The 23,661-nt window shown below is 51.2% G+C and overlaps 6 protein-coding genes across 6 annotated transcripts; 2 read left to right on the top strand and 4 right to left on the bottom strand.

Moving 5' to 3' along the window:
* Window positions 1–1,160: 1,160 nt before the first annotated feature.
* On the top strand, window positions 1,161–4,629 carry CDV56_105441 (uncharacterized protein; the record flags this gene model as incomplete). Its single annotated transcript, XM_026759060.1, has 7 exons — window positions 1,161–1,587; window positions 2,227–2,441; window positions 2,704–2,779; window positions 2,830–3,032; window positions 3,086–3,146; window positions 3,197–3,543; window positions 3,592–4,629. 7 exons carry the CDS (start codon window positions 1,161–1,163, stop codon window positions 4,627–4,629), a joined length of 2,367 nt encoding a protein of 788 aa, XP_026612651.1.
* Window positions 4,630–4,766: 137 nt separating this feature from the next.
* Window positions 4,767–5,375, bottom strand: CDV56_105721 (uncharacterized protein; the record flags this gene model as incomplete). The annotated part of the gene is made up of 1 exon (XM_026759340.1): window positions 4,767–5,375. The coding sequence occupies one exon, from the start codon at window positions 5,373–5,375 to the stop codon at window positions 4,767–4,769; it is 609 nt and encodes a 202-aa protein (XP_026612652.1).
* Window positions 5,376–5,772: 397 nt separating this feature from the next.
* On the bottom strand, window positions 5,773–7,514 carry CDV56_105790 (Zn(II)2Cys6 transcription factor; the record flags this gene model as incomplete). The annotated part of the gene is made up of 4 exons (XM_026759409.1): window positions 5,773–6,534; window positions 6,583–6,723; window positions 6,781–7,407; window positions 7,455–7,514. The coding sequence occupies 4 exons, from the start codon at window positions 7,512–7,514 to the stop codon at window positions 5,773–5,775; spliced, it is 1,590 nt and encodes a 529-aa protein (XP_026612653.1).
* Window positions 7,515–8,341: 827 nt separating this feature from the next.
* Window positions 8,342–13,933, bottom strand: CDV56_105969 (uncharacterized protein; the record flags this gene model as incomplete). The annotated part of the gene is made up of 3 exons (XM_026759588.1): window positions 8,342–10,788; window positions 12,098–12,511; window positions 12,562–13,933. The coding sequence occupies 3 exons, from the start codon at window positions 13,931–13,933 to the stop codon at window positions 8,342–8,344; spliced, it is 4,233 nt and encodes a 1,410-aa protein (XP_026612654.1).
* A 313-nt stretch (window positions 13,934–14,246) lies between these two features.
* CDV56_106358 (glycoside hydrolase family 55 protein) lies at window positions 14,247–16,588 on the bottom strand (the record flags this gene model as incomplete). Its single annotated transcript, XM_026759977.1, has 5 exons — window positions 14,247–14,999; window positions 15,053–15,529; window positions 15,582–15,947; window positions 16,003–16,424; window positions 16,480–16,588. 5 exons carry the CDS (start codon window positions 16,586–16,588, stop codon window positions 14,247–14,249), a joined length of 2,127 nt encoding a protein of 708 aa, XP_026612655.1.
* Window positions 16,589–20,903: 4,315 nt separating this feature from the next.
* Window positions 20,904–23,037, top strand: CDV56_106752 (putative pH signal transduction protein PalI; the record flags this gene model as incomplete). Its single annotated transcript, XM_026760371.1, has 3 exons — window positions 20,904–21,093; window positions 21,153–22,491; window positions 22,554–23,037. The coding sequence occupies 3 exons, from the start codon at window positions 20,904–20,906 to the stop codon at window positions 23,035–23,037; spliced, it is 2,013 nt and encodes a 670-aa protein (XP_026612656.1).
* Between the last annotated feature and the right edge of the window lie 624 nt (window positions 23,038–23,661).

Here is a 23,661-nt window from a genome sequence, read left to right on the forward strand (position 1 = left end):
GTTAATCAGACATGGGTTTGAATCCACTTCAAGAATTTGAACGTTAGCTCCAACAATGTGTATACTCCCGGCTATCTATCATGATGCTCTCGTCATTTAGACGATATTAGAGAGCTATGGCTTTGATCGAAACAGTGATGTAATTTAACACAGTCATTCTCAACATTGAACAAGAACGAAGATAGCATTACGTACATGTCTTGAACACAGTTCATTCATCATGTCCAGCCATAGATACCTCCAGAATCTGTTGCTCCATACATTCAACTTGCTCAACAACACGGCCATGGCCCACCGTCCTGAGTTTCTCCCTGCCCAGACTTTGAAAGCGCCCTTGGGACTCAATATCCTGTCCACGCGAAGAGAGACGAATACCGTTGAACGCTGGCCATCGCTCTACATGTAACGTCAAGCGATCCAAATAGCATACTCATCCGCAATGTACTTTCGTTCACAATCAACAGTGCGGCGGAATCAGGTATGATTCGGTCCTAGCTCTCGCAAGCAGCTCGCTAAATTCAACGTAGCGCTGAAATTGAAGGAAAGGCTACTTCGTCGCAACATCAACGACCTGAAAGAATACCTCGACGTGTCCCACAAGTAAGAGGAGGACTTGATACTCGTTCGAGACGCTCGCTTGCCTGGGACTTGCGAATGGATAAAATCGACGGAAGGACCTGGAGTGGGAAAGCGACGACGCCAATGCTCCACGTGTGCTTTAACTCTAAGGAAAACCTGCGTCTGGCAAGTACGTACTTTCAGGATATCTGGTTTCTCAATTACGCATAAAGCATGAAGCTTGCAGTCTCTTTTTTTTCAATGACAGGGACAGGTCCAAGTCGCCGCTCAGTACTTGTCTTCGATCTCTCGCTTTTCAAATGGCTTGCGCAAACACTGGGATACAACAACTACCGCTTGAGATGCGTGGAAGAGATGTAAAGCTCGATAATGATGAGGCTCGGTTCCTCTGGAGAAGATCATTCACCTCCGGGATCTTCAAGACCAACTTCCATCGACACTATCGGGTCATTGGTGCTCTCGATGAGTGTACAAACCTGTCATCCTTCTTCGAAATTATGCTTACCAAGCTTGATCGCTCGGCCCCGCCGAGAATTCTGGTCACAAGCCGACAAACCTCGAAAATTAAAAGGTGTATAACAATGTTAGGACATAACCAAGTCCGGGTGGAGCTTATTTCAACGGCGGACACAAAGAATGATACTGAAACCCTTGTTCGAGCGAAAGCCAATAGCCTGATCGTCAGGACCGAAGCTGTTCGTGCTGCTCTGGCGAATAGAATTTTAGAGAAGTCTGGAGGACCTTGGCTTTGGGCTGTCTTGGTTCTCAATGAGTTATCCGACTCACATTCGGAAGAGGAAATCCGCTTGGTCCTTGCGGAAGTGCCCAAGGACATGGAAGATCTTTACTTGAGAACACTGGACTTGATGTCGCAAGCCACACGTGGGAAGAGGCTGATTAAAGCTATCCTTGCCTGGGCTACAAGCGCAACGCGATCTCTAACCGTGAAAGAGCTTGAAGAAGCTTTGAAACTAGATATCACTGATATATTGCCTAAATTGCAAGAAAGTATACGTGCACTTTGTGGGCAGCTAGTGGCTATTGGTGATGTAGCTACTTTGCCAGAAAATGTTAACATCGCAGTATTTATCAAAGGAAATATGGGACCATCAACAGAACTATTTTGTCTCGTGGTTCCACTTAGTTCTATGAAATTACGAGTAAAATCAAGCCGTACGAGAGCAGCCAATCTTCAACTATTTGCATGAAGCCTATAGGGTGTATCAAAAATTAACGAGCGATGATGCGTGGTCTATCGCCTGCGAAGGAGATATAGTTCTAGTCCTCGCCCGATTGGGAAGTATAAGCGACAGTCGAGTTCAGAAGGCGGTCTAGGATTCTGCCGAATATCTGCATGAATCTCCGTCAGTCGATCGTCCTTCTCCAAATCTCCGTCAACAGTTTTCTTGCGGTGTAATCATGTCTCATTTCAATCCGGAAGACAGCAGATTTCCTCCGGTATCCTCTCATCGTCCTTACCCGCGCCGTGACGATCGGGACGGTCGTATGTACGATGATCGTTCGCCTTCCCGATCACGATCGCCTGGCGGTAAACGCTCTCTTTCCCCACATGATATCAAGCCGGATGCTTTCTAGAGGCCATATATTCCTCTGCGATAGAGAGATTTACTAACAGAGTTCTCTGAGTGAAGAAGGCCAGCGCTCTCCTCCGCGAGGCCCAGCTGCAGATCGACGACGCGAACCATCCAGAGACCAAGTCGATCCCCGACCTCGCTATCGAAGCCGCGACCGTGATGACTATCGTCGGCGACCGTCTAGATCACCACCACCACCGCGACGCGGCAGGCCGGCCTACAGAGATCGTGATCGAGAGGGATATCGTTCACCCGGATACAGCCGGAGTAGAAGCTACAGTCGCAGTCGCAGCCGCAGCCGTAGCCCTCGTCGAAGTCAACAGCCTTACTACGGCCAGGAAAGCAGAGAAGTCATGATGGACGGGTTGCCGGTGGATATGGTGGAAGAAGACGTTGGAAAACTCCTTCCCCCCTTGAAGTTCCATTTCTGGAGTTTTAGAGCTACACTCCATGTCACAAACACGTTCTTGATGGCAAGAAGCTGAGATGTGCATGTCACCGGGTGTCCTCCGGTCGACGTGTTGAACAGATTTCGAATGAGCTCAAAGACTTTTACTACGTCGAGGGTCTAGAAGAAGTTCGGGTGATCCGTGACCGACAAACCAGTACGTTCCTCTTCTGTCGGAATTTGCGCACAAATGTCTGACCTGTACAGAGAAATCACGGCAACTTGGCTTCCTCAGATTTAGGAACCTTGACTTTGCACGCGACTTTATGGAGCGCAACTTCCCATCGATCTATCTGCATGGACCTAATGCCGGCAATAATGACAAGGGTACCAAAGTCCGCATCGCCTATAGCCGTGAGAGGGAGGATCGCGCTCGTGCCAGGGCCGAGGGTGACTGGACATGCAAAATGGTGAGTAGGTGGGGCTGTGGCATATTCTAGCAAGCTGACCTGGAATGTTACAGTGTGCTATTGTTAACTACTCGACTCGCAATAAATGCTTCCGATGCTCAGCGCCTCGACCTGGTAAGTCGTTCCGTCAGTCTGATATAGGGCGGGTTTCTGACAGGGCGTAGAGCCTGGCCCGGCCGGTCCGCCTGGAATTGCTGCTCCGAAGGTTGAGAACAACGGCGACAACGATGCGGCTCCAGACAATCAGCCTTCGCAATTCCTTCTCTTCCGAGGGCTTGAGCCTTCTGTCACCGAGGAGCTTCTTGCAAAGGGCGTGGCTAAGCTCTATCGACCTGCTTCCAGTTCGGATGGATCTTCGGGAAACCAGAGGAAGGGGGCCAAGGTGGCTTCCACCACCGGTGATTCCAATCTGGGGGCAAGAGATGGCTCTATTCGCCGTGTCTTACTGGTCAGAGACCGCAAAAGCAATGAGAGCTGGCGCTACGGATTTGCGGAATTCGCCACTGTTCAGGTACGTTTGTCATGATCTTCACGTCGCTTAAGCTTACTGTTCTTGCAGGATGCCCAAGCGGCTGTTGCGCGACTTCATTCATTTGAAAAATTTACCATCTCCTCAAAGCCTGTTCTTGTAAGCTACATACACGCTGGCGTGTTTGTACCTGTCATCAATCCTTCGGCGAGCACGGATCGATTTACCTTCAGTCCCCTCAGCAACCCATCCTTGAAGCTTATGTACTGGGACGAGGAGGCATATGTGACAGAGTTGACGGTGTCAACTGCCGAGTTGGACAATAACCAAGTCTCAACCGCGCAGGGCCAAGCGGAAAACCAAGGGAAAAGTACGAAAGACGCAGAGAAGGCAAAGAAGCGAAAAGCAGATGCCGCAGCAAGCGCAGCGTCCAAGAAAGTTGCCGTTCCCTCTCATCTGCAGTTCTGGAGTAATCGGCATGCTGAGCTGCATGGCATTCAGAAAAAGGACGCAGACGAGAAGGGAAGCGACGGCGGCGCGGAAAGCCGAGAGTCGCCGGCCGACTCTGCGGCTCCTCCCGCACAATCCTACGCGGATTTGAATCGGAATTGCTGCTATCTGTGCATGCGGCAATTCAAGAGCTCGGCTGAAGTCAACAGACACGAACGTCTCAGTCAGCTGCATCGTGATAATTTGCAGAATGACGAATTGAAATCCAAAGCAATGGGCAAGCTCATCAAACATGGCATCGTTCAGTCTACCCCCGAGTATAGGGACCGTGCGAAGGAGCGTCGAAAGGCGTTTGGCAGCTCGCGAACGTCGACCAAGGCCAAGCCTGCTGCGCCGAAGGAGGAAGATGAGCCACCAGTGGAGACAACATCGAAGGGCGCGTCGCTCCTCAGTAAGATGGGCTGGTCGGCCGGTTCTGGACTGGGTGCTCAGGGGACGGGCATGACCGCCCCGATAGCCACGGAGGTGTATGCCCAGGGTGTCGGACTGGGTGCGCAAGGAAGCAAGCTGGGTGATGCGGTCGAGGAAGCGGGACGCAACACACGCAACCGGTACGATGAGTTCCTGGAGAAGACAAGGCAAACAGCGCGGGAGCGATACGAACGGATGGACAACTAGTGTGACCAGACACAGTGTAATATAAGCTGTACAATCTGATGCAGTTCATGATTCGTGACGTGATATGACTAGTATACAAGAGTAGAGGATGATTTTTCACTTTACATTTTCTTTCCAAAACACAAGAGGAGAGCCCTCTACTCCCCTTTCCCTCCAACAGTTTCTGTTTCCTTCTCCTTCTCCTTCTCCTTCTCCTTCTCCTTCTCCTTCTTCAAGTCCATCCCAAACTTCTCCCCCAACACCTTGGCAACCCACTCCTCCACCTCCCTCTCCACCTCCTCATCCCGCACCGTCCCTGTCCCCATCTCCTTCTTCACATACCGCCGCATATCCTCCACCCCATTGATATCAAGCGCATAAAGCACGCCGCCACTAGCCATCATCGCAAACGAACACACATTCAGCGTCGCGAGGCTCAGCGCCTCGAACGCATCCCCCGCGCCGTTGACGGGGGGCCGGTGGTACACAGACGACGTCCAGTAGGGCGGCGTGGAGGCGAGGACGCGCTTGGTGAAGGCGCGGCGGGTGATGAGCAGCGAGAGGGTGAAGAAGGTCATCCCGCCCAAGAGGAGTTTGAGGTTTGTGAGGGGTTTTGGGGAGGGTTGTTGCGGGTGTATTGGTTGCGTTGGTTGCGGCTGCGGTTCGGTTGGTCCGGGGACGGAGTCGGGTTGGGAGGGTGCTGGAGACGGCTTCTTTGAGTCTGTTTCTGGGCTTGGGCTGGGGCCCCAGTTGAAGAAGGAGAGCATGGTGTTGAGCTGGGTTGTTTTTGTGTTGTGGTCAGTGGTTGACTCGGTTTGGTTTGGTTGAGGGCTTGCGGTAGAGGTGTGGCTAGAAGCTGACAATTCTCATGCCAATGCACGCACAATGAGATGGATTTAGCGCTAGGAAAGGAGAGAAACGGTGGAATATGGTCGTGTTAAGGAAGGAGAAGTCAAACGGATTTCCATTGAAATGATCTCGCTCAGGCGGAGATACCATGCGGAGTTGATATTTGCTCCGAGTCACGTGCTCGCTCGCTGTGCTCGTAGCTGGAGATTCATGCAATCAGTAAGTTCCATAAAGAAATTTAGTTTATCGTTGTCGCGATCTAATAATACACTATGAGGAAAAAAGAAGGCTCGCCAATTTGATAGCGAACCAAGGCTACCCCAAACGACCATCAAAAGGGTATATCCGCTCCACCCGCTGAATCTGCCCCTTGATCCACGCCAGTTGGTCATCGCGTAAACTCAGCCCTGGTGAGCAGAAACTATTCAAATACGGCAAGACGAACCACCCGCTCAGCAGTGGCGCGGTCTGCTGGTGCGCTGGCGAGACTCGCCTTTCCTCTGCTTCCGGGTACACGATCCCGTGAGGACTCATTTGGGCGGATCGTATCTGACTGCCGAGAAAGAATGGAATGGAGGCACAGATATCGGTGGTTAAGGACTGGATCATTAAGATCGTTTCTTGAATCTGGTGGTCATTGGCACTGTCACTGTTCAGTGAGTGCAGACAGTCGAGGATGATTTTTCGGACTACGATTCGCGAGTCGCGGTAGAGGTTCCACGTAGAGGCCACCCAAAGGTCTGCGTAGCAGTCGCACCTGCCCTGGAAGATGCCTGCATCTCGCACGGATGAAGGGATAGTAGATGCCGGAAGTGGGAGCCAATACGAGGGAACGAAGCGAGGCCAGGCGTCCAGCTTAGAGTCGACAAGGGCGGCTCGAGATAGAATATCCTGAATCTCGTCTGCGTTATCTTTCCGAGGGCTAGATGCGAGCTCATCCCAGGTGAGTCTGAGACTGACGATCTCAGACGTGGCGACTGTCAATTGCAAAGGGCCGTTTGAAGTCATCGGTGGTGCCAGGGGCCATTGTTTCGGGGTCTGAATCATCAGGTAATCCAGGCCCATGGATGATCTTATCTGCGCATACTGTTAGTAACATCACAACATGCTCGCACAAGGATATACAATCTGAGTCTGAACCGCATTCACCAACACTCTCGACGAAGGCGAATCCCGCTTCTGGGCACCAAGACTATTGAGCAAGGCAATAGCTCCACGCAGATGAGCCTTGTTCGGCACCCTTCGTTCCTTCAGCGCAGAGAGCTCCTGAAACTCATGCATCAGTGACCTATACTTACTGTGAAATGGAAAAAGGATACAAACCTCAAATGTTGAGAGCAAAAGCACCGTCATCAACATGTCATCCAAATTCTGTTCAACATCACCCTCCAATGCCTCCCTCGTCCTCGACAACGCCTTCACAAAGAACTGCTCCGCAGTACGCAGCAACAACCGATGGCCCGTCCACGCAGCAACGGAGAAGAAAGCAACAGCCAACGCACCGAGATGCACATGCGACCCGAATCGGGCTTTGGAGTACGACTGCGGCAGGATCTCCATGAATCCAATCCGGATATGAGGATCTTTGGGGAGGTACAAGTACGAATTAAAGAACAGTGAAGTCACCGTGTCCTCCAGCGGCAGGTAGAGTTTCCTGGGGACACCAATTTCGCGGCGGACCGGCCATGAACCTGCAGTTGCGGGCTGCGGAGTACGAGTCGCATGCACTATGGCAGTACTTGATGCCGATGGCACTGGCACTGGCACTGGCGTTGGCGTTGGCTCTTTTGTGTCGCCCTTGACGTCTTTCGACGATTTACTCACGGCATTGTTCTTCCTGCGGTGAAAGGCTGTGTGATCCCGCAAGACAACGTCTAGCGGATGTCTGTACCCAGGACATTTGCGGCCTGTTCGAACACATGCCTTGCAGGAAGGACGGGTCTCGTCACACTGGTACTGTTAGTTGATCCGACGGCGTGAGATGGTATGATGCGTACCTTGATGTGTCTTTGGCGACAGTTCTGGCAGCCTGTGCTCGGTTTTCCACCGTAGACCATGATGTTATGACAAAACAAACCTTTAGTATATAAGTAATTAAAAACAGTGGTTAATGATCCTATTAGAACGGCACGCGCTGATCGGTTCAAGTCTGGTCACTAGGGGCATATGCAACGGTTCTGAAGCCCATATAACGATCGAAAAAATCCATTTCAAAGGTCGTCAGAGTATCTTGTGTGATCAACTAGCTCAATAAAAACACATTGTCAATCTGACTTTGCAAGTGTGCAGCGTGCAGTAATTACTCAGATCAGCGGACTGTGACAGTTGACATCGGGAGTTTCGGAGATGGCGGCTGTTCCTACTTTCTTGCCGAGTTTCGGCCGACTTGCTGCACGTGCGCAAATCTTATCAAGATAAGATTGGGATGATGTCACCCCAACTTTATTGTTATTGTTTGTGTTCTATAGAGGTGTACAGGAGAGAAATCAAATAGGCGCCTATACAATGCCATTGCAGGTAGTTGATGATTTGGAAACAGAGAAAAGTCAGAGAACATTTTCAGAACCTGAGAGGAACATAGCAGAGTATCACCGAAACAAATGGTATAAAGACATGCTGAAAACAAGGCGCTAATATCACGAAAAATTAGGAGCAAGTCGCCACATTTAAGCATACATCATCGTCGTCATCATATGTCAATCGTTTCAATATTATCGTAATTGAATGGTCTGCGTGGAACATCGTCGTAATGTCGTCGTTCAATCGTAATTCAATTTGTGAAAGTGCTTCGGAGCACAAGCAGGTTTCAAGGGCCACACCGCTGCATAAGTAACCGCAGGATACCCAAACTCGGATTTGTGTTTGAATGAGTGGTCAGGATCAATCAGGCTTCCATCGTTCCAGTCGTGATTAGCATATCGGACCGTCCAGGTCGTTGGAATCGGTCGATTCCAAGATGCTCTTTCCCATCACGCCCGACATAGATCCCAAAGCCGTACAATGGATATTCCCTTTCTCCCGGAGGTGCCGTTACTAGTCGAGTGATAAGATCCGTCTGGCTTCTGGGTTCGCGGAGGAGCTTATCGGCAAGAAGAGGACTTTGGTAAAAGAAGCTGATTTGGTCTGCTAGTGTGCTGATGTCGTGAGGAAGATAACGGCATCGGCGGGGCCATATACACAAAAATGATATGGTGTATAGAGCGCAGAAGGCAACCAAGGCATAGAAAGCAGGCATCAATGCTGCGATTCGTACCTCTTCGTGCGAGGGATACCAGAGGGCAATGAAGACGCCTCCAGCCAGTATAGGGAGAGCTGCGTATACGATGCTCATCAAAGAGATCCAGGCCACTTTGTAGTGCTTATTCAGAATAGCTTGCACAGTCACCTGAAGAGGCAAGGAGGCGGTATATCCTAGCAATAGGGTTTGTTCCGCTCGAGCGCCATCTGGACAGGACAAAGTGGCGTACGGCTGCAGCGCACGGAAGTAGACATCGATCGGTTGCCAGGAGAGGAACAGCATATTGCCAATCAGAGCAGGGATAAAGCTGTACAAGAAGTTTGAGGATGAGAAAGCGCCTGTCGAGGGCAATGTTGGCAACCTTGGAGGAAACCCGCCTTTAATGGCATCGTGGATAAAGCTGACGAGCACAAAGGCAATAAAAAGCGCGCCAATGATCACCGACCAAGCGACCACGAAGGTGTCTTTGAGAAACCACGGCGCCCAGCGATAACGGACGGATTGGGAATATAGTTGCTGTTCAAAGCCTTCGGCCGCATGAGTGCTCCGTCGCTCGATGTCGAAGGAGACCCTGGAGACCAGTGGTTGCTTCTCACGGCTCATCTCTGGTCGATGCAGAGATGGATTCCGTATCGGGGCATCAACCTCGGCAACTCCGTAGAAGACCTCAGCGCGGTTCGACACTTGCCAATAGCCCAGCCGGAGGACTCTGGGCTCAAGGGCACTTCCGACATTTGCTACTGTCTCTGATTGTTCAAAGTCATGCAGAACGTTTGATCGCTGGATGACAGGAATCAGGTCAGCCAGACTGACAGGATCCCACATCAGTCCAGACCATGTCCGCATAAAGCGAATTAGGAGTGCCATCAGCCCAAGAGCAAGCAACGCGTAAACGGCCACGAGTGTCCACCCGACAGCTACGACAGCATTCCATCGCCACTGCCCCATGCCATTGATCAGGTACCACTTTGCTTGGAAGAAACAGCTGAGAAGCGGGATTGTAATGAGGTTAGAGATCCAAATCGTAACCAGAGCAGACCCAGCTAAGGGCTCTCCGTGTCTAAAATACGACCAGTCAGGAAGCAGGAAGTTGCGTGACAGAATTGGCAGCCCCTGTATCACCCGATCATGGGGTTTCTCGGATGCCATAGTTGCAAATGGCATGATGCGGTATACAGCCGCCTGGATTACAAATGTCCAGACGGTGATAATAGCGGCCAGAATCTGGGGTAGAAATTGAACCACGAAATACCGTGAGCCTCCCTGTCCATCGTAGTCCCAGATTCCTTTGTGTCGCTGAGACCAGACATTGCAAAAGACAACACCGGCAATCATGAGAAAGCAAGAAAAGATGGTCAGAGCTAGTGCCCATGGTCGTAGAACAATAGGCACAAAATTCAGTGGGGGATAAAGCAGGTTATTGTCCGGAGGGTCAACCGCAACAAATGCCTCCGGATCCACCGAGTTCTGTGGCGACCTTTCTGGCGGACTCTGCGGGTCTAGTCGTTCTTGTGAAGGCCGTAATGGACTTCCTTTAGGCTTCGAAGGACGGGTGAACTGGCCCAGAGCTGCATCCCATACAAGAGGCTGTGGTGGATATTCGACACTTGCGACCGAGGATTGCCTCGATAAGCTCGCCGGCTCGTCTTCTCGTGTGAGCTGATTGATGGCAAATCGAATGTATGGCGAGTCGTCCATCCCGGGAGTCGGTGATCGGCCGGCATAACTATCATTAGGGACATGTCGAATGGACTCGTCGGACATGCCGCTGACGGGGACTAGTCTGGCCTGCTCGAATCGAGCTGGACTGGGGCCAGAGGGAGGAACATTCCTGTTTCGGGACTGTTCCAGAATGGAATGCTGCGATCGAGAACTAGCCATATTGGCGCCTAGATGCGTTCGAGATACCGCGGGAGATGATGCGTAGGAGACAGGATGGGAATTCGGTGTAGCATACCGCTGGACGGTGAGACGACTCCCCGCGCTTGGAGTTCTGGAACTGGACGTTGTCGTGCGATCCGATAGGGAATAGTAATCATCCGACGCAGCAATTGACTGTTGAGATTCAGAACGGAACAGCTGTGGTCTGCTTGCTGTGAGGAATCGTCAGCACTCCGCAGAGCCTTTTATCTTGCCTAACAGCTAGAGAAGGAGTAAGAGCAAGGGGAAATTGAGAGAGTGAATATGATAGATCAAGCTTGCCTCTCGATTTTCTTTTTCTTTTCACTTACAGCTGACAGTCCTTAGACTCACATTTCCCGACCCCGGGACATTCATGACGGGTGTACCTCACTAGACAACCGAAGAATGTATGCGGTGAGCTCACACTCGCATGGATGATCAGAGGCAGAGAATGAAATGCGAGGGAGAAAAGTGATAATTCAAAGATTGTCATGGGATGAGGAGGCTGTCATGTCTGTATTGTGGATATCGGATTGGGTGGTTGGACTTTGGAGTCAACGATCCCAGCCTCCTCATCCCAGCCACCTCTAGAAGGAGCCGATCCAGGAACAACAGATTAGAATATGACATGGCTCAAAACGATTGGAAATCAAAAGACTGCAGATTGATTGTGGTTGGATGCATTGTAGCAGCTTGATAAATTAGGTTTCAATTGCCTTGCTGTGTTGTTTCTGGTTGATAATGATGATGTTGTTGTTGTTGTCCAGTTGGCCGAAGCCGAGTACTAAAGGTGTCGAGTCTCCGCCCGAAGTGGATTGCGGCCCGATCCAGTCAAGTCCACTCTACCATGAAATGCCTTATAGTCTAATTTGTCGATTTCAGAAATGTATCCGTATTCAGAAATGAGAATAGAGAAAACTCGAATAAACGCGATTTGACTGGCTGTGAGAAAAGGGCGGGTAAATGTATGGGTCCTGAAGCTGACGGATAAAGCCCTGAACCGTAGCCTCTATCCAGGTTCTGTCCATGAGAAGGTAATGACCAAATATGCAATTAAACGAGTCCATGTGCTAGGGTTGATAAGATTCAGTCTTCCACAAAACCGGATTCCATCGTCATATCACAATCAGGAGTCGTATAGCCATACCGACATCAAGCTGAAAGTGTAAAGCTGGATGGCTTCCACGTCGGTGACTCACGCACGCGTCAGTTAATGCAGAGGGTTTCCCTAATACTTCAACTATGATTCCAAACATATCAACCGACATGTAGAAAGCATCAAAATAGATGATCGATTCTGAAGATTGTCTGTTCCAACTGGAAAGGGCGAGATGTTGGCGATTCAAAGCCCAGGGGCGGAGGGAACACCTGAGCTAGATGATATTGAAGAGACGAGAGCACTAATTCACCATCACCTTGTGCTCAGTTTCTGTCTCTTTTTCTGCCTTCCGTCCTCCATGACATCCTTGATATCTTCAGACTTGTGATCGCCAGACTTACCATCGGCGACTCCAAAAGCCTCTTTCCATGACCCATCTTTCACCTCTGGATCATCCCCGTGCAATCCAATACTATACGCCTGCTTCATATTGTCCAGACATTTTCGTCTTCTCTCATCGAAGTCAAACATCGGTTTTGGATACACCTGCATTCCCTCTTTCGAGTCATCGGTTCCACTGCCGTCTCCCGTCACTCGGCATCCCCATTTCTTCTGATCTGCTAATGGCGCTTTCCAAGGCTCATAGATGTACTTCTTGTCGAAGTTTGAAAGCTCTGGACAATACCGTCTGACAAAGTGGCCCTCGGGATCCCATTTCTTGCCGAACGCGATAGGGGAGTAGCAGTGGTAGAACTGGGCATAAAACGCGGTGCAGGAGAGCCACTGCCAGTTGCCTACATTGCACGCCGTTTCATCTGTGCTTTGTGAGTATTTGCACAGGAAGTAGGTAGTGACAGACACTCACGATCAACGAGCCACTCTTCGAATACTTCGGCACCCCGTTCCCAGCTCACATAGCAGCCTCCTCGAGGCAGAAAACATGCGACGCTGTGTCTCCCCAGATGATGGATCCAGCCCTCCTGCTTGAGCTGGCGCATCAAAGCGTCGATCCAGGGGAAGCCTGTTCGTCCTTCCTTCCATCGTCGAAACCAGTTCTCTGCGTCCGGGGAGTCGACGGTATACGTCCCGTCCGACTTGTACTTCCCATCTTCGGTCTTGGTATGGTTCGACTGCAGATGCCAATCGATAAACCGTACATGCTTGTTGCCCATTGTCTGCCCGAACGGGTGACCGATGGCCGCCTGCGCGGCAAAGTACATGTCGCGAAAGAGCAGCTGACCGGGCAGATTCGTCGGGATAGGCGCATTCGCCTTCTTCTGCTTCTTCCGCTTCTCCATCACCGACTGCACATCCCACCAGAACTTCCGCACGGACAACGACCCGAAATGCAGATGCGGCGACAGCAGCGTCGTCGCCTGCGGTTCAAACGCCGCCGGCGACGTCTTGGGCTTCTCGAACGTTCCCACGTACTCCTCGTCCTGAATATACCTCTTCAGCAGCTCCAGCGCCGCCGTCTCCCCGCCAGGATGCGGCGACTTCGCCTGCGACGCATCGATCCCAATCTCCTCCATCGTCGGAACCCCAAAGTCCCTCCTCGGCCCCATAAGTGCACTATACTGCTCATCCCCACCGGTCCTATGCACCTTGTTAAGATCCGGCTCTGCATCAGGCCGCTCCTGTCGCTCCTCCTCCAGCCCACCCAAATCCATGACGCCCTCCTCCCACGGATCAGGGATACTCGTCGGTCTCCCAAGCGGTCTCTCCGGCACCCCATCCCCAATTTCCTCGGCCGCCTTCTGCACCTGCGAAATACTCATCGTCGGCTGCCCATTATTCTTCCTCACCAGCTCATCAGGATCGAACAGCGTCCGCCCACCACAAACAACCACCTCCACCCCGGCCTCCGTCGCCATCCGCATCACAGCCTCGTCTCGATCCCGCGCATACGCATCCGTGTCCTTCTCGAACACCAGATGCGTGACGCGCCATCGCGCCCACAGCCTCGGGAAGACCGTCTGCGGCGCCTCGCGCACAACCCACAGCCGCTGCTTGGGGTTGAGTGCCGTGTATGACCGCGACAGATCGGACTGGCACTCCAGCAGGAATTTCCAGCGGTTAGGGCCCACGCGTGTCCGGTAGACGTAGTGCGGGTCCCAGGTCCAGACGGGGATGAAGACGGAGGGTTTTAGGGTTAGGGCGGCGTGGAGGGCCGGTGAGTCGTGGAGGCGGAGGTCGGTGCGGTGCCAGTAGAGGACTACCGGGGTTTTGGATTTCATTTTGTCTACGATTCAAGATTGGCATTTGGATACAGTCCCTGGGGTTGAGTTCCATATAAATTCTACGATCTACATAGCGGAGCTGCTGGAGCATCGATCGCGATCGCGATCGAAGCGAAGTTGGTGCCGGATCACCGATTAAATGACATCACCATCAGTTCTGCAGGGAGCCCGATGACTCGTACTGGCGCATGTACGAGATGAAGAATGACATATCTAAGTCTATACTGCTCATTAGACATTATCTATCACTATTGGCTCTCAATCTACGGTATGTATACACCACATCACCCAATGTATATACCCTCTGCCTTCATGAATTGTACAGATACGCCGCAACGACTCCTCCCCATCCACCGGCATTGTCGCTTTCCTTTGCTATGGGTGTATTGCCATTGAGCACCATATTCGTGGTGCTTTTTGTGTTGGTCCCGTATAGATACAGCGAAGAAGAATCCGAGATGCGGATTGCGTTCTTCTGACAGTCCCCCTGGCAGCCTTGTTTGTTATTAAAGAACACCCAGTTGCAGCCGCCATACAGGAAGAGATTGGACGAGCTGCGAATCAGCTCAAACAGTGCCATTCGGCAGGTTGCATCGTCGGCAGCGCATTCGGAGTAATCGGGGTCGCTTGCGATGAGACTCTGGTCCCATGGCGCCGGAGCAAGGAGGTTACCTGGTCCTTGCCAGTACGGCGATTCGCTTTGCTGGAGCGCTGAGAAGACATTGCGTGCGCGTTGGAAGTTGTACTGGTACAGAGTATTGTGCTCAAATCCCGTGCCCACGAGCCAGGTGGCTTTGGTGGCTTCTATCAGCATGCCGCGGCCGGTTGCGATGGTCTGATTCCTGCTCCCGTCGAGGTCATGGTCTGCTGTCCATCCCCACATGTTTTCGATGTAGGCCGACGATGTGCTCGTGAGGCGCAGCAGTCCCCATGCTGCTTTGCAATCTGCCGGCCCTCCTTGGCATTTTGTCTCGACCAAGCTGCCTGCAGCACCCCCAATGCGGAAATGGGTGTTCCAGAACCCGACGTCCCCTCGGCTGTTGCCCGCAATATTTACTTCCACCTAGACATATAGGTCAAATGAATGTTCAGAACTAGGGCCAGGCGCATACGTACCACTTGACATCCGGGCAACACATCAGCTACAGTAAACATCATATCACTGACATGGAGTACTCCGACATCCCCGGGATACCCGAAACGGATCATAGGGCGGACTGCATTGATATCAGTGAACTTGCTGCCGGAAGCGCTGATAGCTGAAGCAAAGGCGTCCCCAACAATGCGGATGTTAGCAGGAACGAAGATGGTATCAGTGACAATGTAGGTGCCGGCCGGAAAGTAAATAACTTTGCAGTCACGATTCTGAGCCAGAATGTCGTTGATATTCTGCGCATCGTCGGTTACGCCATCGCCATACACCGGTTTATCGGAAACAGTTTTGATATTCAGGACTTGTTCGGCAGGAAATTCGCTGTATGTCGGCGGAGGCAGTATGAAATAGTCTTTCCCACCCACCAGAAGGTCGGCTACTCGTTTAGTCACCACACTTTGGCCTTCCACATGGTTTTTATTGGCATTACCAGCGGAGTACTTGGGATTCTTTAGTTCAAACACCCTATCCTTGAGTTGACTGAGCTCTTACCAAGTTGCCATGCACCCAAGTGTCCAGCATGTTTCCGCTAAGTACTGGATTGTTCCCCAGCCTGACAGTGGTGCCAGTGTTCTCCACATTTTCCAGAATGATCGCATTTCCAGCGCCCGCGGAGTCACCAGATACAACAAATGAGTTCAACCCGGATCCCTTCGAGTCGATGATGGTCAGTGATCCGGAGGTACCATTGGCATCTATCCCAACATTCCCGTTCTCAAATCGGCATCCGAGGAACACAATGTTCGTCCCTCCAGCTACCACGCCGGTGGTCGTCCCACTAAAGGTGAGGTTCTTAAAAACCCATTGCTGTCCGCTGAGTTTCATCCCGATAGCGCCGCCGTTGAAGCGCAGGTCATTCTGCAATTGGTGGCACATTAACAAGTGTTCAAACTCTATGCCAGACAGAACTCACTAGGATAATGTTACTGTTGTAATCGTACTGAGTGGTCAGCCCGACGTGTGCAGTGGAACCAGTGGGCATGTTGAACACCACATTAGTCAACTGCGTCGCCTGACTCACGGTCCAGTCAAGCAGCGTGATGGTTTGTGCTGTATCAACACTGGTTGAATCCAAGATCACATTCTTGAGACCGATATAGAAGTTGTTTGTGCCCTCGACATTTGGGTCTTTGGCGTAAATGATGTGGTCATTGGGGAAACCCGCTGCTGCTTTCAAGACTGGTGGATTCGTCGGGTCCCCGACCAGGACAGTACCCACGAAAAACTGCAAACTGCTCTTCATCAGGTAGGTGCCGCTGGGAAGATACACGATGGCTGGTTGACCAGTTGTGCCCATGCTCCGAGAATTGCGCTTGGGACCATTGGATGCTCCCGCTGTCTGAATTTCAGCATTTGGCGCTCTGCTCAAATTTTGGAGGAGGTTGCATACCTTCAATAGCACTCTGAATAGCACCAGCCGAGTCATTTTTGCCAGTATTATCAGCGTCGAAATCTGTGACCACGTTTCGAAAGACCGGGTAGTTTTTCTTCACATCCATGCTCAGAAACGAGGATTGGCCGTTGTGGGCTATCTTTTCGTACCAGAATCCCGATGAGCTGGTCCCTGCGGCTGTACAATATGATGAGCTTTGTTGATTTGATTGGTGGGTAACAGTTGTGCCATGGTTGCGCCATGGTTGTGGAGTGTCGTCCTGGACTGAGAAAGGGATTCCACTGCTCAAGTCAGCCCGGATGAGGAAAGATTGAACCTAGGGAAACCTACAAAAGCTGAGGAACATATGTTAAAGGTGGAAAGTAAAAGTCTCCGGATTTCTTGTCCAACGCTGTTGCCCAGACGCGTGTTGGAAGAAGGGATAATGCTAATATACAGACAACCGCGGGAAAAGACGCCATGTTCAAAGCACCTGGTCTTCAGAAAACAGACCGAGCGAAGAAAAAGGAACAGCTGGGACCGTTCGGACTCCCATAGAAATGAAATCTCGCAGCTGTACGACTGTAGAAGGAGAAAAGGAAAAGACAGGAAGGACGATACCCAACTTCGCAAGGCCGAGAACGGGCAGTGGCAGCACAAAAGCGCAACTCGAGAGATCACAGATGAAGCAAAATGATGGCATGGCAGCATCTAATCTTGCCTTGTTTATGTCGATCGAGCCATACGGCAAGTTGGTCGAGCATATTTGGGTGCGGGTCCCGGCACGTCTACTGGATTCCGCGTCGCGATGACCACACTTGACTGGAATTCTCCTCGGGGTTCAGGAGGATCTAGAACAGTGACTTGTCGAGAAGAGAGACAGGGCCAGAGGTACTAGTACTGGTGAGTTACTGAGAATCTTCAGGCGTCTTGGACCACATCGACGTTGCTCATATAGTAATGTTTGTGGTACAGAGAACAAGATCTGACCCGATCACAATGTTGACATTGTCCCAGAAACAATCGAGACCGGGTCAGCAATGCTGACAATTTAAAAGTGAGACATTGCAGCAGTTCAGGGGATGCGGATCGCTTGTGTTGATTTTGGCGCATACCTAACATGGCCAAACTTGGGATGAAAGGCAAGGAATTGTTGCGGTTTGTATTCCGTACCAGTAATTATAATCACCCACGTGCGTCTTACCTGATTTTTGGAGTCCTTCCTCCCCGGTTACTTCTGCTTGTTCTGGCCTGCGACATATTGAACCTCTTGCGCGTCTCATTCCGATCCCCGAGTGCCTCCCTTGCTTTGTGCCAACCGATGCACCGGCTGTGGAATTACTCTGAATGGCTGTTCATCACATATTGAGACCCTGTATCTCGCACGGTTAGTAGAGAATCATGTAAATAGTCATCAAGAGCAATGATGTGTAATCCGGAGACGACGGACTTAAAACGATATGGTCCGATTTGAGTTAATCAAAGGACGAGTTGAGAAAGGGCAGCCATACTTGCGTGTGTTTCCAGCGCCACCAATCCCAAAGTGTACATAGCGCTGCTGTCGGGCTTTTGTGGATGGAAGCCTGTCGCTTGGTCGAGGACGAAGGGAAGTCAGCGGGATATCGTGACGGTCCTTGGGCAGGAGTAGAACGCGTTGTTCATCATCCTGGTCCGGATCGGGTCTGGATCGAAGCCAAGACGACGCCTTCCAGAAGCCAAGCATATCAAGGGCGCTCAGCATTCGTTATTGGCACGCCCTTTGAGTTTTAAGTATGATCATGTATATGGAGTCAGATGAGTCGAGATGATGAACAAACCTGATGAAAATCGTTGGACAATCTGTCTTCTCGACCAGAGTGACTGGATAGGTGGTCCTCAGGTTGATCTGCGGGGTATCTTGATAGAGAGCTTCGATATTCTGTGTTTAGGAATATACCCAGCAGGTTTCTCCTCTTAAATATAGACAGATTTTGAAGAAGGGTTCACAGTGACTTCGTAGCTCAATCAAGAATCCCAGTTTGAGTTGCTCAAGTATTCCTCATATGCTGGACTTGCATCGGAAGCCTGCATCGCAGGTGATACTTTTTCCTGCAGTGTCACATGAGACTGTCCTTCGCGCCTTCACTTTCTCTCATTGCGGAGTAAGATCATCAAGCTTTTCTTTTCAGTCGAGTGCGCGAGTTGACACCCCCCACCCTGCCTATGCCGAAGATGAGACTGGTCGCTGATTGTGCTAAGACGGGCCCAATGCATGCACAGGTTGAATCTATCATCTGTTCGAAGTTATTCCCACGTCCGTTAGTGCAGCATTGTCCTGATGTACTCTCCCACTCGACCATAGGTCCATCCTGGGTTCTTGAGGACGACACTGTCTTGAAACCCTCTGTTTCACGCTGTTTTACGTCCCATTTTTGTTACTCATGTGTCATCGGTGCTGAAACTGTGGCTTCTTGAGGTAGCAGCCAGACGCTGATTTTCCCTCGGAGTTCCTTTACGCCTTCGCAGCTCAACCATAAATGGTCAGCATTTGGGATCCCATGCACAAGGATATATTTATTGAACGAAGGGAACGGTGAAAAGCGACATAAATATACAATGAGTGATTTATGGGAGCAGGCCGATCATATATCCTATGAGAAGAAGTCCGGTACTCCTTTTAAAGATGGAATAGAGATGGTCCCTTTCTGCCGTGTGCACGATGAGGGGTCAGAAGTGAAGTCATTTTGCGGCCGCAGTACGTTCTCCGTATGCAAATGATTTATCTCTGCCTGAACAATTGCTTAGGATGTTCCCCAGCAGACGTCAACTTCAATTGATTGTCGACTTTTCTGAGATCAGCTTAATGGGGTCACGTCCTCCATCTACACTCTACAGATTATGTTTCCAGTATCTGAGCTCTTTGTCTTATCCTTTGAATCTGGACTTCTGGAGAATATCCACCAACAAAGAACCCACCAATCCAGGGTGCCTGAGAGTCCACCGTTACTAGTACGGTGGAACACTCCCACAGGCAGTAATGGAGCTCTACTCCGTACTGCTCCAGACTTTGGTCTTTGGAGTTTGGAAAATGAACTGGGATTTCTGAAGGTATTGCGCGGACCAGTTCGATGTGCTCCTATATGAGACTCGACATTCATCTGTCAATTTTATTCCAACATGAGCTCACTGCATTATTGATCGGAACCTCTCTCTCTTCAATCTTCATGGCGTGGTCAGTCTGTATAGATTTTAAATTGCGTTTGCACTATCTAGTCTGCGCAAACAACGTTGAAATCAGAAATATGCCAGGGAAATGTGAAAAAACTTAAAAAATGAACCAAGGCAGAAGCGAAGATGTCGACAAAATCTAGATTAAGCACTGGCTTTATTGACACGGACTTTTCCATGCTCGAGGGACCAACGAGCCGTATGCCCCGGCCAGATACGTACTTCTTTTGCTCATGATCTTGCAATCCGAGACAGTGGATTTACAAGTTCAACTTTCCCCAGCACATGCGCGTGTTGATCATATTGCAGATCAAATAACCTCAAGTCAGCCACCGTTGAGGGCTTGAAATCTGGATACTCCGTGCGAAGTAGACAGGAGCAGGCCTTTCATCGCTATGGCAATCCCACAGGCATGGCTAATTTAGTGCATGGAAGCGTTATCCACATGACGGTTATTTGTGGTAGAACAAATCAGGGAAGAAAACCTTGCCTAGAAACAAGGACGCTCTAAATTATTCCGATTGAAATTAGCACAGCGACTCCGCCACAAAAGGGCAGAAGACAGGGAGAAGGACTAGAAAGGCACAAGGCAACGGTGTATGGTGTTCTGAAGGGAGGAACGACATCGGCCAAAAAGCAATGATGATAGCTACCTTAGTGATCATCCAATGTAAGGTACTATCAATGGCTGAGACTCCTATTTCTACAACATTGGAAGTTGAGTACTGTGTAAAAGACAGCAAAATTGAAGTGGAAGTGGCGACCGTCGACGCCTGGGGCAGCCACTCGCTTGGAAGAAGTCGAATCAATGAAACACCTCCGCAATGCGCACCAGCAATTGCATTCATTCTATCTAGTCTGCTTAAGTAGTAGTATCTAGACTCTGTCAGAGCCAGACTGACCTCTTCATCTTTCCTCTGTTAAATAAGATCTGTTCCTCATCCTGTCCCTTGGTTTGAGGGATTGATTGCCGAAATTGGTGGATTCCTTTGATCTGCCCCTTCTCATCTCTTATCGTACCCACTGTATCTCCCGCCCCGAGTTTCAGGAGAAGAGCAAGCAAGCAATGCCACCTTCAATCCTGTGATTTCTAGGTTCTGCGTCGACCATCGACCGCGTGTGTCGCTGTCATCCAGGATCTGTCACCTATCTTGACCACGCTCCTCCCTCCCGGCCGCTTTCCAATTGTTCTTCACGTCTCTCGTTAACGGCGAAGTCGCCGCCCCTCTTCCACAATGTTGCTCAAACCTGCAACGCCCCTCACCATCCTTCTCCTGGCGGCCTTTGTTCTCTTGCTTCTTTCCGTTCTTTCCACCCCAATTATCCAGGGTATCCCTTTAGCGACTTTCAACAATGTGGACTATGGTGTCTTTGGCTTTTGCAAGGCCGGCCAATGCACCAACATCCACATCGGCTACACTACCGGTATGTGGTTTCATCCGTACCGCAGTAGGGTGGCGGCTACCGTTGCTAACATGCTTCAGCCGAAATTTCAAACACCGACAATAGCGAGTTCAATCTACCATCGAGCACTCGAAGGTCCCTGTCCTCAATTCTGATCGTTCATCCGGTTGCCGCCTTTCTCACCCTCGTTTGCCTTTGCCTCGCCGCGGCTGCTCACCTACACGCCCCCTCGCATTCGCCTCGATATCTTCTGGCGCTCTTGATCCTCCTGCTTCCGACACTCCTCGTCTCCCTCCTCGCCTTCTTGGTGGACATTCTACTTTTTGTACCGCATCTAGGATGGGGAGGTTGGATTGTATTGGGTGCCACGATTTTGCTGGTGATTAGCGGCGTGGTCACTTGCGCGATGCGCCGGACTCTGGTTAGTCGCAAAGCGAGAAAGAGGCGCATCGCAGAGAATGCCGAAATGAGTGGAGAGAATTACTACAACCGACAGAATGCGGCGGCGGCGGCTGTCGCCAGCGGATTAACTGGTCCGAGAGCAGAGGCCTTGAACGGCGACATGAAAGAGACCATCGTTACCACCTCTCCCAGTTCAGAGTCCGGGCCCATGTTCGCTACCTTCCGCACGACGACACATTCTAGCGATGATGACCGAACGCCTCTCAATTCGCAGGTAGCTCCGACTGATGTTCCTGCGCCAGATAGTCAGTATCCTGCGCGAGGCCGCGGCGATGGAATGCCCTCGAGTGCACCTCTCGACGAATCAAGAAACCCTCCATATGCAGGCTCCTACGGCCCAGGACCTCGGATGCGACCCGGACCTGGTGATCCCCGCTTGCGCCCTCAGTATTCGGATGGCAGTATGGGGTCACGACGAGGGCCGCCTCCCCCCGGTTTCGCTCCTCGTGGGAGGGGTGGATACCCTCCTCGTGGAGGCTATGGTCGGGGAGGTCCCTACGGAGGTCCCAGAGGACCTCCGCCCAATGGTAGGGGCGGGCCAATGGGTCCCATGCGAGGAGCCCCTTCGGGTATGATGGGACGGGGACAGCGGGGTCCAAATGCGGCTGGTTACGGTTACGGCCCCGGCTCAGGAGGCCCCAATCCTGGTTACGAGCCCTACAACTACGGACCAGGCCCAAGGCCGTCACAACGGCCTGGCGAAGACGGTTTCGACTATCGTGGACCTTCACCTGTTGGGGCAGCGCGACAGCCCTCCCCCAGTCCAATTGGCATGGCCGTGTCACCACAAGAAACAGGGCCAATCGGCCAAGCTATCGAAATGACATCGCAACCCAGGCACACGGACTCTGCCGAATTGGGCCCCCATGCAATGTCGGAGGAGCAGCAGCCACATGCGGTGTCCAACGACGGACACCCAGAGCCTGTCAGCCCCTCGAGTTTGTATAGCCGAGCACCGTGAGATATTGCCTTTCACTCCAGCCCCCTGCTCTTCCTTCTTGCTAATTCAGTCAATTCAGATCATACGTACCTCCCCGTGCTGGCTGGACTCCGGCTGATCTTCGCGTTGGGCCCTCACCTTCGCCAGTTCATGCTCTTGGAGGGGATCGCGCAGCTCCGCACGCTCGTTCCAATTCGGGGGACAATTACTATGAAGATGTGGATCCTCGTTTCGCTGAGCCACAGCAACCACCGGCAGCCAACCGTGCACTGCCATCTGCTTTGACTCCGGGTGCTGGTGAGCCCAAACCGATGGATGATTTGGCCGAAGCCCCTGGCTCACCTACTACTAGCGAGATAAGCCATTTCACTTCCATTTCCGAGCGACCTATCAATCCTCGATGGCGTCCGCCACCGCCGCCAGCTCTTCCCGCACAGCAAAGACAAATTGTATTGCTAGAAAACAACCCTGACTTTGATCTCCGTGCCGGCGCTACTGGTGTCGGAGGACGCATGCCACCAATGTCGATACCCCGGGAACCCTCACGATACCCTCTACCATGAATCAACTTGGTATATTTTCCTACCCTTTTTTTTTTTTTTTTTTTTTCCGATTTTGCTCTTACTCTGGCGATCCGAAAGCAGCCATGCGCAAGCTATGTTAGGTGATGGGAGTTCTGGAGTCTTTCCTGCTATGGCGCCCTTCCTCATTCCTCGTCTTTTACAGTCCCCTTTCTTCTCAATACCTTTTATCCGCTTCTTCACGCATATGGCATTGCACATAAACCCCCTTTCGTCATCGCCCTCAATTCAGGTGGAATGGCGTCATGTACAAATTTGGAACGATCCTATGTGTCAGGCAAGACCATATATGATGCAAAATTATGTGGACCTGTCTTTCTATCTCTCCTTCTTCGCCTACTCTTCCCATGTGTCCTTTTCTTCCAATGCATCCGTGTCCATTCTACTGTCCCCTGGATTTATCATTTTCCTTGGACAGCACTGGGGGGAGTGAAATGTTTTGTATTCATGGATTAAACCACTCCTCAATCAAGCTGGTCTAACGTAATCGGTAAGCGAGCGGATCACGCAACCGAGCGGATCACCCAACGCGTTTTGACTGCCATTTCAAAAGCTGAAGTAATTCAACCCGCCACCATGCCACCAAAAGCGCGTATAAACTCAAAA

The sequence above is a fragment of the Aspergillus thermomutatus genome, assembly GCF_002237265.1.
Source record: "Aspergillus thermomutatus strain HMR AF 39 chromosome Unknown NODE_163, whole genome shotgun sequence".
NCBI classification, from domain to species: Eukaryota; Fungi; Ascomycota; class Eurotiomycetes; order Eurotiales; family Aspergillaceae; genus Aspergillus; species Aspergillus thermomutatus.